The following is an 18,835-nucleotide window of genomic DNA, read 5'->3' on the forward strand; positions in this document are numbered from 1 at the left end:
GGAACAGGAGGGGTGTCGGAAGGGGCCATCCCCAAACTGTTCCTACAAAATTGGGAGTGTGAAATTGTCCAAAATGTCTTGGTATGCTGACACCTTAAGACATGGGTGCTCAACCTGTGGCCCTCCAGCTGTTGTGGAACTACAAGTCCCATCATGCATCTGTATTTGAGGGTCATGCTTGTAATTGTCAGCCTTGCAGTGCCTCATAGGTAGTTCTGCAACAGCTGGGGGGCCACAGGTTGAGCACCCATACCTAAATAGTTACCTTCACTGAAACTAAGGGGCCAAGCCCAACCCCTGAAAAACAACCCCGCACCATAATCCCCCCTCCACTAACTGATTGCAAGGTCCATAAAGACATGGATGAGAGAGTTTGGAATGGAGGAACTTGACTGGCGTGCACAGAGTCTTGACCTCAACCAGATAGAACATCCTTTGGATGAATTAGAGCGGAGACTGCGAGCCAGGCCTTCTTGTCCAACATCAGTGCCTGACCTCACAAAAGTGCTTCTAAAGTACTCCTAAACCTTGTGGAAAAAAAAAAATATATATATATATATATATATATGTATATATATATATATATATATATATATATATATATTTCAAAATTTTCTGTATCTTTTTTTTTTTTAAATACCACCAAAAGAAATCTCTATTTGTGTGGTTAAAAAAATGTTAAAAATGTTGTTTGCGTACAGTGTTGCATGACCGTGCAATCGCCAGGTAAAATAGCAGTGCTGAATAGCAAGAAATAATCTATAGTCAAGTGGTTAAATTGGCTGGGTCCTAAATTCGATAGGATTGAAAATCACTTCTGGGGACTAAGAATTCAACAGCCAGCAGAGTGTTTGGTGATCCAACAAAAAAACACACATTTCACTTTTCAGAAGTCCAAAAACGTCAGTTTGGCGTCTTTTACTCCTCCAGAGAAATGTGACCTCTGCTTCCATGTCATTCTGCAGTTGCTGAGGTCACTGGTCTTTTACGTCAGCATCTTGTCTAGTCAGGAAACCTTGGTGTAGATATGGTCAACAGTCTCAGTAGATATGGTCTCAATAGATATGGTCTCAACAGTCATTTAAAGATACACAATATTGACAAAAGTATTGGGACGCCTGCCTTTACACCCACATGAACTTTAATGGCATCCCAGTCTAATGCCGCGTACACACGACCGGTTTTTCCGATGTAATAAACCCTGACGGTTTTTCCGACGGAGTTCTGCTGAATCACACCAAAGTCCCACAGTCTAGAACGCGTTGATGTACAACACGTACGACGGGACTAGAGAAAGGAAGTTCAATAGCCAGTAGCCAATAGCTGCCATCTCGTACTTGCTTCAGAGCATGCGTCATTTTTGGTCCGTTGGAACAACATACAGACGAGCGGTTTTCCCGATAGGAATTGATTCCATCGGAAAGATTTAAAACATGTTCTATTTCTAGGTCCGTCAGAATTAAAAAAAAAAAAGTCTGATGAGGCCCACACACGATCGGAATATCCGATGAAAAGATTCCGTCTGACTTTCTCTGCCGGAAAGTCCAACCATGTATACGCAGCATTAGTCCGTAGGGTTCATTATTGAGTTGGCCCACCCTTTGCAGCTATAACAGCTTCAACTCTTCTGGGAAGGCCGTCCACAAGATTTAGAATTATGTCTATTGGAATGTTTGACCATTCTTCCAGAAGCACATTTGTGAGGTCAGGCACTGATGTTGGACGAGAAACCCTGGCGCACAGTCTCCACCCTATTTCATCCCAAAGGTGTTTTATTGGGTTGAGGTCAGGACTCTGTGCAGGCCAGTCAAGTTCCTCCACCACAAACTCGCTCATCCACGTCTTTATGGAAATTGTGAAAAACACAAGGCCCACGGGCAAAAATACAGCCCACTAAGCCATTTCATGTGGCCCTCACACCTCTCCTGCAGCTGCAGCAATCCCTCATCTCCGCCCCACCTTGTCTTAGCAGTTGGCAACAGAGAGGAGGACAGAACTCCTCTGCCAAATCCTGCCTTAGCAGTAAGCAGAGAGGGCAGAACACTTCCTTCAGATTCTGCACCTCTGCAGCACCCCCTCCGGTGCCACTGGTCTCAGCATTCAGCAGTAGGGATGAGCCGAACACCCCCCGGTTCGGTTCGCACCAGAACTTTCAAACGGACCCCAAATTCGTATGAACGTTAGAACCCCATTGAAGTCTATGGGACTCGAACGTTCGAAATGAAAAGTGTTAATTTTAACGGCTAATATGCAAGATACTGTTCTAAAAAGGGTTTGGGGACCTGGCTCCTGCCCCAGGGGACATGGGTCAATGCAAAAAAAACTTTTAAAAACGGCCGTTTTGGCGGGAGCACTGATTTTAATGACGATTAAAGTGAAAAAAAAAAAAAGTGAAATATTCCTTTAAATATGGTGCCTGGGGGGTGTCTGTAGTATGCCTGTGAAGTGCCACGTGTTTCCCGTGTTTAGAACAGTCCCTGCACAAAATGACATTTAACGGAAATAACGTCATTTAAAGCTGCTTGCGGTTTTAATGTTATATCTGGTTCCTGCAATATGGTTGAAAATCATTGAGAAAAATGGCATGGGTAGCCCTCCCTGCCCATTACCAGCCCCTTTGGGTCTTGTACGCATATTAAGGGGAACCCCGTACCCATATTAAAAAAAGGAAATACGTGTGGCCCCCAGGCCCTATATACTCAGAACAGCAGTATACAGGCGGTGCAAACAAGACAGGGACTGTGTAGGTTTGTTGTGTTAAGTTGAATCTGTTTGTAATTTTCAACCGGTACATTTTTAAAGTGTAGCTCCAGTCAAAAAAACTATTTTTAAGCTTTTTGGAAAACATAGGGAAGGGTTATCACCCCTGTATAATTTGTTTTGCCGTCCGTCTTTTTCAGAGCACGCAGACAGCACGCCCAATCTCCTACCGCTGACTGCAAGCTCTATTTAAAACGAGCAAGATAGTTAGCTATATAGGTGGATATAGCGGTGTGTACTGTGTTCAGAGCACGCAGACAGCACGCACAATCTCTTAACACTGACTGACAGCTCTATTATAAAAGATAGATATATCGTTAGATATATAGGTGAATATAGCGGTGTATACTGCGGTCAGGGCACGTAGACAACAACCACTACAGAAGAGCAAGAACGAAAAATCGTCCGATAACGATCGGTGTATACTGTGTTGAAGGTACACAGAACACCCACTAACTGCTACAGATGCCAACACACTACACAAGGCCGCCGCGCTGGCGGCCTTATATAGTGTGGGGCGTGTACTACACAGCCTGAGCTATGATTGGCCACAGGCATCCTGCCTGTGGCCAATCATGGCTCTCCTCGCTGCCGGCGCTGTGATTGGCCAAGCATGTGGGGTCACAGTGCATGCTTGGCCAATCATGAGCCAGCAATGCACTGCGCCATCGCAGTGCATTGTGGGCAGTGAGCGCCACACGAATTTGGTGCGAACGGCCCATAACGTTCGGAATTCGCCGAACGGGCGAACAGCCGATGTTCGAGTCGAACGTATGTTCGACTCTAACACGAAGCTCATCCCTATTCAGCAGCCCTCCTCTAGACCCAACACTTTCTGCTTTCCATTTCCACCCCCAGCAGCAGCAGCACAGGATAAGGGGGTGCACTGTGACATAAGGGAGGTTGGGGGACTCTTGACTTCTGATTTTGGGGGGGGGGGGGTGGAGTTCTCTGGAAATCTGCTAATGAGAGTAACACAATTCTATGCCAGTTGAAATGGAGGGTCACATCCCACTGGTATAATCCACAAGCACTTTATTAGACTGCCCAGACAGAACCAGGTCTCCCATGAAGTTTACTGTGGATATCAGTGGTGTGTGACACTCCTTTTCAAACTTCCACCATCTGCTACCTAGGTGGGCTCCGTACTGCCCTCCACAGCTTAAGTTATACATCGTTACTAAAACCAGTAATAATCTAATGCAGAGGCAATTATATCATATATATTGAGCAGACACAGTTATATGGGCATTCAGATACAACTGGCCCATTTGAGGGCAACCATAATGCTGATGTGACCCACAATGAAATTGTTTGACACCTTTGTTTCAGGCAGTTGGCATACGACAGGATGCACAATGCCAGTAAAAGCAAATCGGTAGCTTCTAGGTGCTTATTGCCTTTAAACTGTCAACTTAACCACTTACAGACCACCCACTGTGTATATACATTGCTACTTTGATGTTATATACCGTGGCTATGGCAGCAGATAGCTGCCGTAACCCCCCCCCGGTATATTTTTTTTACACTGCAAGCGATCTGGGATCAGATAAAAGTGGTCCCGGCAGCTGATTCGCCACAGGGTCACTTTTATGGGCAGTGAGAGAGGTGAACCCCCCCGCTTACCGGAGACATTAGTAGCCGCGAAGTACAATCCAGTATGATGGACTGATGAGCAGGAAGTTGAGTGAGGACAAGGTGGCCCTGTTTCGTCACATTTGCACTGCGCATGCTTAACTTGCCCATATGATTCATCAGATTAAGCGACCCATCAGAATGTGTAATGGAAGTGACCTTTAGTCGCCATCTTGCTACACCCCGCACTGCTCTACAGTAAGTATACACTGGAGAAGGGTGAAAGCGGACATCTTGTTACACCCACTGGAGTTTTCCATTTTACACTTATTTTTACCAGTAAAGTGAGTTTATATAGTGAAATACAGCACTTAGAACTCCGTCTGACTGATTAGATGTTGCCGCTGCTTTTAAAATTCAACATCTAACCAGTCAGATGGAGTTCTAAGTGCTGTATTTCACTATAGCAGTGATGGCGAACCCTGGCACCCCAGATGTTTTGGAACTACATTTCCCATGATGCTCTTGCACGCTGCAGTGTAGTTGAGCATCATGGGACATGTAGTTCCAAAACATCTGGGGTGCCAAGGTTCGCCATCACTGCACTATAGAAACTCGCTTTACTATTAAAAAAGAAGTATAAAATGCACAACTCCGGTGGGTGTAACAAGATGTCCGCTTTCCCCTTTTCAGTGTATGCTTACTGTAGAGAAGTGCAAAGTGTAGCAAGATGATGGCGGCGACGGAACGTCACCTCCGTTACACATTCTGACGGGTCAGGGAATCCGGCGTCGCACATGCGCACTCCAGCAGGTAGCCAAATGTGATGGCTAGCCATATGGGACGAAACTCCCCCATTCGACTATGCCCTTGGTGGTTTAGAGCGACGTCAGTTGTCATGTCTGGCCTTAAGGGGCCCATTTTTATTATTTTTTTTATATAAAAGTAAAGTGACTTTTTTTGCTTTTAAAGAGGAGGTAAACCCCGATGGGTTTTACTTCCTCTTTGTTTCCCTGCAAAGGTAAAGCATAATGGGCTACTATACATCACATGATAGCCCATTATGTGACACTTGCCTGATGTCCCTGTCTTCCTCGCTAGCAGTGACTGTCCAGTCAGAGTGGCGACAGATTAGACTACTGTTTCATAACTCCAGTCCTCAAGGCACCCTAACAGGTCATGCACTCAGGCTTTCCATTATTTAGCACAGGTGATTTGATCAGTTTCCTTGCCTTAGTTATTACCACAGCCGTTTCATCTGAGGGAAATCCTGAAACATGACCTGTTGGTGCACCTTAAAGTGGTTGTAAACCCTCCTGCATTGCTTTTACCTAGCAGTAAGGCTTACCTATAGGTAGTGGAAATAGCTCCTAAACATGCGTCATTTAGGCAATATTTACCTTGTAGTGCACCAATGTCTTCAGCACATGCACTGAACAGACCACCTTCCCATTTCTTCACTCAGTCACAGAGCCGGAGTCCACAGCCCCAGAAGAAAGAGGGTAGAAGATGGATGCTACCATCAGCAGGAACAGCATAGGCTTCGATTGCAGGTAAGTAGCACATAATGATCCAGTATGCAGTACGTATAAGCCCAAGATGTTATGCAGGGGGACAGAGGAAGTATTTAAAAAAAAAAAAAAAAAACACCGTCAGGGTTTACTTCCTCTTGAAGGACTGAAGAGGAGAAACACTGAATTAGGCATGTCAAGTTTTTATTGCTGTCTGTTCCCCATTAAAGCGGAGGTCCACCCTAAAGTGGACCTTCCGCTCATTGGAATCCTCCCCCCTCAGGCGCCACAATTGGCACCTTTCAGGGGGGGAGGGGGGGTGCAGGTACCTGTACAGTACAGGTATCTGCACCCACTGCCGGCGTTGATTCTGCAGAATCGACGCACCTTTCCGAAAGTCCCCCGCTGCCTGCTGGGAAACACACAGATCCCAGAGACAGTGGGGACCATCCTTATTGCGCATACGCAGTAGGGAACTGGGAAATGAAGCCGAAAGGCTCCACTTTCTGATTCCCATACCCAAGATGGCAGCGGCAGCACCCGAGAGACGATCGAGAGACCAGCTTTGGGTGCTGACATCGCAGGCACGCTGGGCGGGTAAGTGTCACCATTTTAAAAGTCAGCAGCTGCATTTATATATTAAAAAAAACGGCGGGACTCCCACTTTAAGGAGATGCACCCTCTACTCATCCCATTATTGAAAGAAACCCACATTGTGTAGTCTCCCAAAAAATAAATTAAAAAGCAATCTTCCAATGGGGACTCTAGTTCTGACCTGGGGGTTGCAAATTTCCCTAAATTTGCAGCAATTCTGTCACTTTGGCTACGGGACAGGAAATCTGCCAAAATGGGACAAAGTCAAACCCAAAAAAAAAATATATATATATATATATATATACACACTCAAAAGTACACAACCCTTCACTATCCAAAAATGAAAGCGTTGCCCATAGTGATATCTGAATGATGCCTGCAGCAGCAGGCATCATTCAGATTTTTACACCAGTGATTCCCACACATGTAGTAAAAAAAAAAAAAGCCATCTTAGCTACTTGATCTTTTACAGGCCCCCTTCCAATGCTTCTCTGGCCTTTCCAGTGTCATCTCTATGACCCTTGAGTCCAGCAGTATCAGGTCACTTCCAGTAAATACCGCCATTTACCTGGAAAGCCTGAGATCCAATTTTTTTTTCTCAGTCTTTACAGCATAGAGATGTGGGGACTTGTTAGACCCCCAGATCTGTCTGTGAAGAACAGTTTTAATCTTGAGTTGACTTGGATTTTAGTTGACCAAAATGCAAACAAATGGGTTTAATTAAAATTGAATGCATTATTTTACAACTATATAGAAATTTGCACTTCCCCATAAGAAAAGTGTAGAGTAGTGTGCAAGTGCTACTTGAGAATCTAATTACCAATTCAAAAATATATACACAAAAGCAAATGATCCACATAAAATTTCATAAGTGTCCACTGGTGGTTGTGACTCCAGAAAACAAATGTCCATAGGTGCCTTACTATGGAATCTTAAGAACTTCACACTTGTGTGACAAAGCCTCTTACCAGAAAGATGAATCCCAAATTATATGGATCAAAACCATGCAAGTCAAATGTGATCAGCTGCAGTGCTCCATTAGGAGACCTAATGTTTGTTGCTTTGCCTGGATATGAAATGCTTCCTTTATAAACCCAAATCTTCCAAACTCCAATGGTTGCCCTGCTAAATGCTCACCAGCACAAGGAGACAACAAAAAAAAGTGTAGAAATGCCAGGAGGTACAGCCTGCTGTGCTCCACTGTCTTGACATCCTTGTGCTGGTGAGCATTAAACAGCGTAACCATTGGAGTTTGGATTTATATTGGAAGCATTTCATATCCAGGCAAAGCAACCAACATTATCAAGTCTCCTGATAGAGCCGATGGGATGGAGCACTGCAGCTCATCACATTTGACTTGAGCGCTTTTGACCCTTATAATTTGGGATTTATCTTTCTGGTAAGAAGCATGGTTATACATTTTATATACAGTGCACAAAAGTCTGGAGCGCAAGATTCCATATTTTAGGCACATGTGGATGTTTTCTGGAGTCAAAGTTGATCACTATAGTTAACACTTATGAATTTGTGCGGATCCTTTCCTTTTAAAATTTTAGTTATAATTGGCAATTGAGATCTCAATCCACACACAAATCTCAGTCTAACTGCCAAACATGCTCCTGGAGTAAATAAAAAAAACTCTAACATTTATGCTATTAAGGTTTGAACATGCTCTAGAGCAGTGATGGCGAACCTTGGCACCCCAGATGTTTTGGAACTACATTTCCCATGATGCTCAGTTACACTGCAGAGTGCATGAGCATCATGGGAAATGTAGTTCTAAAACATCTGGGGTGCCAAGGTTTGCCATCACTGCTCTAGAGCAGTGGTCATCAACTCTTGTCCTCAGGGCCCACCAACAGGCCAGGTTTTATGTATTACCTTGGAGGAGATGCAGACTAGAATACTGCAATCACTGAGCAGCAAATGATATCACCTGTGATGTATTTCAGTTATCTTGCAAACCTTGCCTGTTAGTGGATCCCGAGGACGGGGTTGATGACCACTGCTCTGGAGAGATTTGATCTAAAATTACTTTTGTTTTAGTTAGTCTGGCTAAAATGTAATTTTAGTCATTTGAATTGTTTGTGGTATTTTAATACTTTATGTAGGTGACAAAAATATGTGGATGAAATTAACACAGGTAAAGACATGTCATGCCCTATTGTTTACATTTCTTGTAATAGGAATAAAAGTGAATAATATCAAAAGTTAAAAGCAAAAAATGTAAACGTCCTATTCCTTTGTTCTTGCATGCAGAAGAAACTACATGGGTAGTGCCTGCATACGTAAAGGGCGTTCAAACCACACGTGAGGTATTGCCACAAACAGCAATTTTAACACTAGACCTAAAAAAATGTTTTTTTTTTTTAAAGCATTGCCTATGGAGGCAAAGTACCAGTATTTGACAAGTGTCCACAATTTTAAAGCATGTTGGGTATCTATTTACAGGGCATAAGATTTCAAATAGTAAATTTTATGAATATAAATGTTTAACTAAAGTGAATGGCCGTGCAAATACCACAAAACAAAAATATTGCAACAGCCACCATTTTACAGTCTAGGGCAGTGAAATGCAATTAGCAGACCTCCAGCTGTTCCAGAACTACAAGTCCCATGAGGCATAGCAAGATTGTCAGCCAGAAGTATGACACCGAGGCATGATAGGACTTTGTTTTACAACAGGACATCTCTGAACTGGGGTCTCTGCTAAATATTAATGTAATATTTGGGGTTCAGAGTAATTTTCTAGCAAAAATTTTTACATGTAGTAGGAGGAATGCCAGAATTTCCTTGGCTAGAATTTAAGATGTCTTAACCCAAAGATCAAGCCGCAGCAGATTTGTATAGCTACATTCAGCTGAAGTCTAATTGGGTTAGAGCTGGGAAATCTATATAAAAAAAACCTGTTTCGATTAGTTTGACACCATGGCTTCGGCCTAGTCCGTGCCTAAACGCGCCGGTCCTGAGGGCAGGAGTTGTGTCAAAAAAAAAAAGCGATTTGCTGAAATTTTTTATCTATTTGACCTCTCAACTCAAGATTTAAATAGATTTTCTCCCCAGCCCTAAGTGGGGTCCAATTAAAAAAATTTCAGAGGGGAGCCTTATGGTTTATTGAAGAAATCTATGCCCTGAATGGATCAAGTGTTCTCCAGCAAAGGCAGCTTATAATACAAAACTAGATACGGGGGACTGACAAATTTTAGGAAGAGAAAAAGAAACCACACACACTTTATTAAAATTATTTTATTTGGCCAACACGTCCCAAATTAAATATGATGGAATGCTTTCAGAATTTAATGTTCAAAATTGCCCATTCTCATGACGTGACAAAACAAAAAAAAAAAAAAAAAAAAGTGTCATATGTTGCAATCTCAGAGGCTGGGTCCTGACAGGCAGAACAGAACAAACTGCAATACAGGGCTGTGTGTCACTGGAGGGACTGCTGTCCATTGGAGTTATCAGTCCAGGGAGACTGTACACTGCATGAAATACTGAAAGCCACTGGAGGGCAACATGAAGAATGATGCTGGAAAGTTGCTGTTCAAGACCCATTACTGCAATTACATCTAATCTAAGAGTGGCCAAGACCAGGAGGAGATGACAGCCCTTAAGGACACCAGCCATGCAATGATTCTTTCCATCTAAAGTCATTCACAATAAAAACATAAAAGACAAAACACAATACAGGAAGCAGCAACAAGTGTCAAACTTTACATTAGGGCAGATTACTGAAAGTGTTAAAAAAATAACGCATCACAGTGGAGAAAAAAAAAAAATGGACAACCATATAAAAAAAAAAAAAAAACCAAGCTCCCTTTACCCAAAACAAAAAAAAGTGTACAGACTGATGGCATTTTCCCTGGCTGCTTTTCAGAGCTCTTGCAATGTAATACATTCCCAGACATCATTCCTCCCCCTCCACTCTTAGTGTCTTCTGGCTGTTGCAGTTTAATATCCATCTTTTATAATTCATCTTTTTTGTGTTGGTCATCATCTTCATCTTCCAATTCAGGCTCATCGGCTTCTTCTAAGTCCTCCAAATCCTATGGGGCAGAGTCAATTTGAGAATTTGTTACATGTTCACTCATAAAAAGGTAGTTAAAAAAACTCACCTAAGATTTTATATCCTGCTCTGATCCTACATGAACAGTAATAGACCCAAACTGCATACAATTTATTCTTGCCATGGCCCTGCATGACTATTAGAACTGTATGGCATAACTAAATCCAAGCACTCTATTACAATTTGTATGCAAGAGCTGTAACCTTTCTCCCCCCCCCAGAGATACAAACTAGCATTCTCCCTAGAAGCTGCATTACTACAAAGCACCATCTATAATTTTAAATGCATTCATCTATATATTTCACACGAGCCTGCCATTTTCAGCAGCGAGTATAAAATACTGCATCTGGAATGGCATGCGTGAATTGCTGCGACTGCTATGCCCATTTAAAATAAAAAAACACAGCAGGCACAGCCAGCAGGTACCTGCAGTCATTGGTGGATGCATTGTGTGCATCCAGTCATAATAGACAGCAGTTTAGTCAAACAGTTGCAGCCACTGGGAACCTGTTGTACAAGGAAAACAGCAGCCATTGACACCTGTTCCATACACCAGAATCTAGCTTTTCTGCTGAAATTTTCAGTGTACGCCAATCACCTGTGTGAATGTTGCCCTTAGAGCTCATGTCACACCTGTGAACTGATCCTGACTTTGAAAGCACATGACAAGTCTGGCCTCATTCAGGGCAATGGAACTGTTCTAATAGGAGAAACTTGAGGCCATCAGATTTAGCACTATTGGTCTGACTTCAGCACAACTTGCACTGGCATCTGTTAAAGTTGCACTGGAATGTCAACTTTGAAGTTGCAGCCGTTTGAACTGGGCTTTAATGTTTAATACCCATTATCAGAATCAACTGCAAACATTGCGGTCAAGTGCAGCAAGACATCAGCATTCAACGCATTTCCACCATAATGGACTTACTCACGAGTCATGCGTAAGGCCGTTATGGTGGAAACATTGACTGCTTGCGCTGTATACACCAAGGTCTTGCAGCACTTGATGGTGATGTCAATGATCTTTCCGTTCAGCAGACTGCAATCTGTGCCTGAGCACCAGCGATGGATGTTTATTAGGAGGTAGAAGTGCTTTAATTGCAAACCTTCTTCCTCTTAATTCAGCACTTGCCCATTTGTACGTTTTTTTTTATGGATCCAAACCCAAATTTTACATTGGGGCCATGTGGTTTGAGAGGGGGAGCCTTGAGCCTCCTGGTTCCACATTTTGCCATTGAGCCGTCAGGTGAGAAAACTTGTTTATTTTTTGCTGAACCATAATTGTACAAGTTTCTCAACAGTAGCTCATTTGATTTGTGCTTTATTCAACTATTTGTCATAGATTATTCCTCCTGAGGAAGCCACAAAACTAGAGGAAAGGTCAATCTTTGAGACACTTTAGAGACCTCTTGGGGGGAACCCCGATTTGATCATTTCAATCTTGCTTTTAAAAAAATTTGAATGAAAATATAAATATATACACTCTACGTCGAGCAGTACTGAGATAGTCCACCATAACCATTTGGGTGGGAACAATTTGTACAGTCAGCTTCAGCAAATGCCCTACTTCCCCACCCTCCCCTGCTTTTCTGGTTTTGGAGTTAATATGTTCCATGTACTCTGGGAACTTCTGAGTTATAATACCTCCTGCGGCAAGTGACCCCAGAAGTGACATTAAGTCACATCTGTCATTGCTTATCTACTGTAGCAGAGGATGCAGCCATTTAAATATGATCGGTGTTTGAATCGCTGCACTGAAGCGTCTTAAACCCTCCAATGCAGCTATTCAATATAGGACACAAGTTTCCCAATCAGCCAAGTCAGAGGTGAGTTGATGTCAAACCGATTCAGCCACAGGAATCTTTGTCTACATGGATAGTACATTGCTTTCTCTGAATGGCTGAGCACAGATCAGATAGACCAATGTTTCTCAACTCCAGTCCTCAAGTAGATTTGAAGTGAAAACATGGCCTGTTGGGGGTACTTGACTGAAGTCAACATTGAGCTATACTGTGTTCCAGGTATGAGAGAAGATCTTGGCTCACACCCAGAACACAGCGCAGTATGCTGCATGTAGCCTCAGCTACATACAGTTAACAGCACATCCAGCAGCCTTACATGTTAGTAAGGGACAGTTTATAGTTAATGTGCATTTTTGCTAGAAATTACACCACTTTCCCAATGAAGTGGCAGCTGTGTTAGCAGTGGCTGAAAAATGGATAAGCACCAAAGCGCTTTGGCCATTGATTTCAAGCCAGGGGCATTTTGGGAGCACTGTAGTCACTGCACTTAAATAGCCCCAAAAACGCTGCTTGCAGGACTTTCCTGTCCTGCAAGCGCACCGCCCCAGTGTGAGAGCACTCAAGCTTTCACAGTGGGACTGCAGAAGAGGCAGTTTAAAAAAGGTACTATTTTTAGTTCAAAATGTCAGTGAAAGTGGCCTTAAGCCCCATACACCATCAGATTTTTCCTTCAGATTTACCAAAATCATATGAAGTCAAACCTTAGGAGTTTCAATTTGTATTGAAATCAGGCAGGCCCTTGCACTACATGGTTTTCTGAAGACAAAAATCAGCAGAAAATCTGATAGTGTATATGGGGCTTTGGTGTACACAAAATTGCCATGGTAAGCAAGTGGTTAAGGTTGTCTCACCTCATCAGCTGCTCCTTCCTGTCCTCCGCTTTCCAAGAACTTTGTGAATCCATCTAGTGTTCGCTCTCCATTATAATCAACCACCTAAGAAAAGAAAACAGTATTAGCATCTACAAGATGTCAAGACCAAGTTGCTGAAAGGCAAGTAAACCAACTTTTATCATATAGTTACCAAAGTGCAAATATAACCTTGTAGAAAAAAAAAATTGTTTCTGTAGGCTTATATATAATAAGCAACTGCCAACCTGTAGAGACAGAGAGACAGAGAGACAGAGAGACAGAGAGACAGAGAGACAGAGAGACAGAGAGACAGAGAGACAGAGAGACAGAGAGACAGAGAGACAGAGAGACAGAGAGACAGAGAGACAGAGAGACAGAGAGACAGAGAGACAGAGAGACAGAGAGACGTCCACATGGCTGAGAGGGCCTTTGGCAGAGTCACAATGAAAATATGGCGCACATGGCAAAAGCACACAGCAGAATTTAGTTCTACATTAAGCAAATCATTTGTGAATCCAATGCAAACTTCCCACCTAGAGATCCTGCCAGTAATGTCACTTCCTATTTCAGAATAACTGCAAACCACTGCATGATATTTTAGGATGTTGGGCTGCCCACCATTACAGGGAAGCACACTTAGACCAGACTGGCAACCTAAAGGTCAAAGTAGTATGGCAGGCTGCCAATGCCATAGTCACCATTGGCAGCCTGCAACAGAAGTGTTAGGGGGCAAATATCACAGCAAGAAATCTGGGAATAGATGAAAGTGCTTAAAAACTGTATACAGTAAAAAATGACAACCTGAAAAAAGTTAGGTTTTAGACTAAAGTATAGAGGCTGGAGGCAATAGTGCAATTTACGAAGAGGTATTGAATACAAAAAGCAGAACAAAAAAAAAGGCCAAGATTGCTTTGAAAGGGTTGTAGATGTTACAGGCTGACCTAGTTGTCAAAGTGGATATGTTCCAGAAGTATAGAAGCTTAAGCAAGCTGGAGACTTTGAAAGTCTTTTGGTTACAGTTTCTCAAAAGAACCTGCAACATACCCGAGAACTAGAGATAAGCAACACTTAATAGGTAGGAACTAGGTCATCTAATTTGTAAGTGAAAAGAAACTAGTGCAGAGATAAGCATCTGGTTAATTAAAACCTTAAACCCACCTTTTTCTCTGCTCCAGCTGGGAAGAATTTCAAGGTAGGGAAGCTGTGAATCTTTACAGTTTCAATTTCATTTGCCGTGGAGTCCATCTTGGCAATGACAATGCTTTCATGGTCCTTATACTTCTCCGCCAGTTGGTCCCAGATTGGTGCCAGCTGCTTGCAGTGAAAACACCATGGAGCATCTAAAAACACACAATACAACAAGAATTCATAAGCAGACACTGTAGACCAAGTCATACAAGCAGTAAGAGACCAAAATTTACTTACAGAACTCAATAAACACATCTTTGCTCTCATCAAAGGCCACTTCCTCAAAGTTCTTTCCTACAAGTACTTTAACTGGGTTCTTGTCCCAGTCTTCAGGCACATCTTGGCTCATCAGGTGAGGCTAATTAAAAATAAAAAAAAAATTAGTTGTAAGATCAGGACAAATTTAATTCATGGAAAAAAAAAAAAATGCAACGAGTTTCAGACTAATGCCCCGTACACGATCCGAAAATCGTACGGAAAATACTGCTTTCAAAGCGATCGTACGATAATTGGATCGTTAGTACAGAGCTTTTGAGAGCCGATTAGGACAGTTCATACGATGTTATTCTATCGGACGTGCACGGAATTTTTTTTCGTACGATGCCAGATCGTACGATTTTCGTTTAATCAGTACAGCCATCGTTTGAAAATGCATTACAACACATGGCATCACTTCTGATTTTTTCTGTCGTGCGGGAATTCGTGACTTTAGTAAACTCAGATTAGATCGGAGATTAGCATGCAATAAAAAAAAAACGGACGATCATTTGTCCGATAATCTCATCGTGTGTATGGGGCATAACAGTGACATCAATGCAGCCTTACTGACAGTTAAAAGTGGCATTATGTGGTTCACACTGATGCAATCCAAAAGTCAGTATTGCATGTCATCTGAAAATGCAGTTTGTTAAGGGTGTTCACACATCTGTGGTGCGATTTTGAGGGGGGGGGGGGGAGATCCTCCTCTGGCACAGGTGGTTTCCCTTAATGCATCAAGGTAAAAACCTTCAGCCTTAACCACTTGAATGATTAACAGTCCACACAGCACACAACTGCCAAAATCATGGAGCATGGGCTTTTAAAATAATAAAAAAAAAGTTTCAATTGACCAAAAACTTCTCCACAAACCTTATACAGCACTTCTGGACCAAGTAATGACTAACAGCAACAATGAAAGGCAATTCCTTACCTTCACTTTGCCATCCAGGAAACTTTCACAGAACTCAGTGATCTTCTCAGCAGACAGATCATCACTTTGTGGTTTGTATTTGGTCATTTCCTCCTCCAAGGTAATCAGTCTGACAGATGGGCATTCTTCCTTCTTCAGACCAAAGAACTCCAAGATACGCTGGTTGTCTGCGTGGTCGCTGTCAATGAAGATGAACAGAATCTAGGAAGGAAGATTTAGAATAGGTAAGATTTGTAGAGTGTCACAACTTGTGCAAAAAAAAAAAAAAAAAAAACGACTAAGAAAACCAATATTTAGCAAACCTACAAGACCCTGTCTTCCTACCCATGATTAATGTGCACCTCTGCTATGCCACAGTCATTCTTATACCCACTTACACCTTGTAACCCGGAGCTCTGGCTGACCTAGTTTGAGTGCTTTGCATACTCATCATACTCCCACCCCCATGCCATAGCCTTCCTGCACACCCCACTGCCAATTGGAATGGGAAGTTCTGCAAAAACAAAGGCAGACACTTGAACAGAATTGTTCCCTGAATATAAACCAAGTCTGGATTTTCATAAGCTTACTATGCAAACCAATTACCTCAATCTCACTCCTTAGTTGCCATGTTAAACAGTGGGCAGAGCTCTATTTGTAAAGAAAGCAGCATCTACATCCATATAACATGTTCTCCACTTCCTGTGAAGCATCAGGACAGAAGGAGTTAGAATTTTAGAAGCACAACTTCTGAAATCTTCAGTAAATTAGTTTGTTTATTACAGACAGAGTGCCAGCACACCAGCCAAAAGAACGTTCTCAGCACTCATGAAGACCAATTTCCTCCTTCCACACAGTGACCACTCACCTTTCCCTTGAAGCCAGAGGCTGCTTTCTTGAAGTTATCCAGCTTTTCTTTGAAGTCAGAGGCACTTTTTGGCAGGAATAAAAGAATGTGCGTCTTCATCTCCCCACCAAAGATCTTTGGTGCAGTCTGGAAAAAGCAAAGAGGTAGACAAGGCCCATCAATGAAGAACAAACACCACCCCAACTCACTAGTCTACCAAGGTACATTTATAAATGCAAGATTTGAGCTTGGTATAGTTTACAGCCATTAATCAGTATAAAGATTTTGTAATTTCACCAGTGCATGCAATGTTAAAACAGTAGAAAAAAATTAAATGGGGCCCCAGGCAATTTCTCATAATGTACTACTATGACTCACATACTAGCACATTGACACTTGGATAACAAAAAAAAAAAAATGAAGCACTCAAAGCAGTGAGCTGTCACTGCTTTAGGAGCTTTCATCTTCACCTGGTCTTACCCGATTGGCTGAGCTGACAAGGACATCACTCCCAGTTTATGGCACAGCTAGGAACGACAAATACCCAGCTGATGTCACCTGCTGCATCTAAAGTAAATATCCCCAAACAGCACACTTAGAATCATTTACTGTAGCTATAGGCAAGCCTCATAGGCTTACCTGTAGGTAGAAAAAAAACAGGGTTTACTCACTTTAGAAAGCAATTCCCCCTTTTTACCTGTAAAGTAAAGGCATTATGTGCTAGTACGCATCACATATTAGCACATTATGTGACTTGTGCCTGCAAAAGCTGCCCTAATTATCCCCGCAGCCATCTTCACCCGTCTTGCTTCTGGGTCCACGTGACATCACTCCTGTGCATGCGGTAGCTGCCGGTAATGGCACAGGCAGCCATTCCTTCAAAGCACATGCAGCAATGACATTGGCGCAGTATACAGTAAAACTTCTAAACAGTGCAATTTTAGGAGATATTTGCAGTGCCTATAGGTAAGCCTATGAGGCTTACCTATTATATACAAATTGAGAAGTTTACTATAAGCCTTGATATGCTATGCAACTTGCCCTTTTACATTTACCAAAATGTGGGTATTGTGTTTGCATCTAAAATGCGTGTATTTACCTGAACACATGCAATTTTATCCAGGCAACTGGTACATTTGCAATGGCATTGTATAGTGCATCTGCTTTCAGAGGGCATGTACATTTTTGGGGGTAAAAGCAAATGCTAGGGGGAGGAAAATAAAAAATTTAGGCCAGCCCAAGTCTGCTTTCACGTGTGTGGATACATATCCAGCCATTTGCTCAGGAGCAATCGATCCGTTGAACCCTGCTGAGCTGGCAGACAAGTCTGTCTCTGCACACTCTGTAGGGATGAACCTGTCAGATCTCTGCTCTATGGGGGGGGGGGGATTGATTACAGACTGCCGGTTTCCATCCATATGGATTTTGCCGAATGGATCGGATATGTCAGCGGACATGTCATCGCTGACATCAGTCGCTCCATAGGGATGTATGGAGCAACTGATCAGATCTACCTGTTTTCAGCAGATCTGAACATATGTGAAAGAGCCCATACACTGAACTTCTTTGGAAGAAAATGCCAACATTGGGAATCAATGTCTTCAAACTTTCAGTCCATTTTTGTAGGAGGGGGTTCACTAGGATGCACAATCAGGGGCACTTGCTGTCAAAAGACTGCATATCAGGGTGTCTGAATGGCAACTGCAAAGCTTAAATCCAGCCATCAAGCACATGGACTTTCAGATCTATTAGCAGGGTACTTGAAGAGTCAGATCCAATGTGCAAAAAAATGTTGCAATATGAACACACCAAGACTTACCTGCTCAGTGAATTCAACGACCAAAGGCAGCTGATTGGATTTAACAAAGTTAAGCACTTCTTCCTTTGTTGCTTCCCCTTCAAACACATTCTTGCCTTCATCAAACTAAAAAAACAAAAAAAAAAACAGTTAGATTACATTCACATCTGTTTAAGGGTTAGAGAACCTGACTTGAGATCTGCATCTAATAAAAGCATCTTGGACAATTGACATTCTAGCAGTAGCATACAGATACTTGTCCACAAGCACAGCTCAACCCAAAAAGGGAAGATCTGCTTGTTTGCACCTTCTCCTGCCACACATGGCACTTTTGGGGGTACTTGGTTGACCGGTACCGCTGCACTTACGGCAATTTAAGCCAGAAGTTCACTCCCCTTCCCTAATAAATTGTTGGACAGAACACAGGCGATGTAAGCTATTCTTGCGTTTGGGCATGCACAGTCTTACTCTTCCGTTTGTTCTGAACAAAAACTGTACCGATTAATGTTTTACATGGTTATATGAGGAAAAAAAGGTTTGACTTTGTCCCTTCAGATAACCTGTTGTGATTGGCTCTCAGAAACTTTACAAACGGATTATTGTACGATTGCTTCAAAAGTGCCATTTGTCAGATTTTTTGGGATTGTGTCTACTAGGCTTTACTCCGATGCCGGCACC

The 18,835-nt window shown here is 42.5% G+C and overlaps 1 protein-coding gene across 1 annotated transcript in view; it reads right to left on the reverse strand.

The window, feature by feature from the left end:
• Positions 1-9,671: 9,671 nt before the first annotated feature.
• P4HB (prolyl 4-hydroxylase subunit beta) overlaps positions 9,672-18,835 on the reverse strand; it is a 31,187-nt gene continuing 22,023 nt past the window's right edge. Inside the window, exons 5-11 of the mRNA XM_077458850.1 lie at positions 18,179-18,283; positions 16,381-16,506; positions 15,534-15,734; positions 14,582-14,702; positions 14,315-14,496; positions 13,157-13,240; positions 9,672-10,486 (exon numbers count right to left, since the gene is read on the reverse strand). Coding sequence (XP_077314976.1) covers positions 10,406-10,486; positions 13,157-13,240; positions 14,315-14,496; positions 14,582-14,702; positions 15,534-15,734; positions 16,381-16,506; positions 18,179-18,283 — 900 coding nt within the window. The 3' untranslated portion in view covers positions 9,672-10,405. The remainder of the gene's footprint in view (positions 10,487-13,156; positions 13,241-14,314; positions 14,497-14,581; positions 14,703-15,533; positions 15,735-16,380; positions 16,507-18,178; positions 18,284-18,835) is intronic.

The sequence above is a fragment of the Lithobates pipiens genome, unplaced genomic scaffold (genome assembly GCF_037356315.1).
Source record: "Lithobates pipiens isolate NorthernLeopardFrog02 unplaced genomic scaffold, aLitPip1_a1.2 Scaffold_28, whole genome shotgun sequence".
Classification (NCBI taxonomy): Eukaryota; Metazoa; Chordata; class Amphibia; order Anura; family Ranidae; genus Lithobates; species Lithobates pipiens.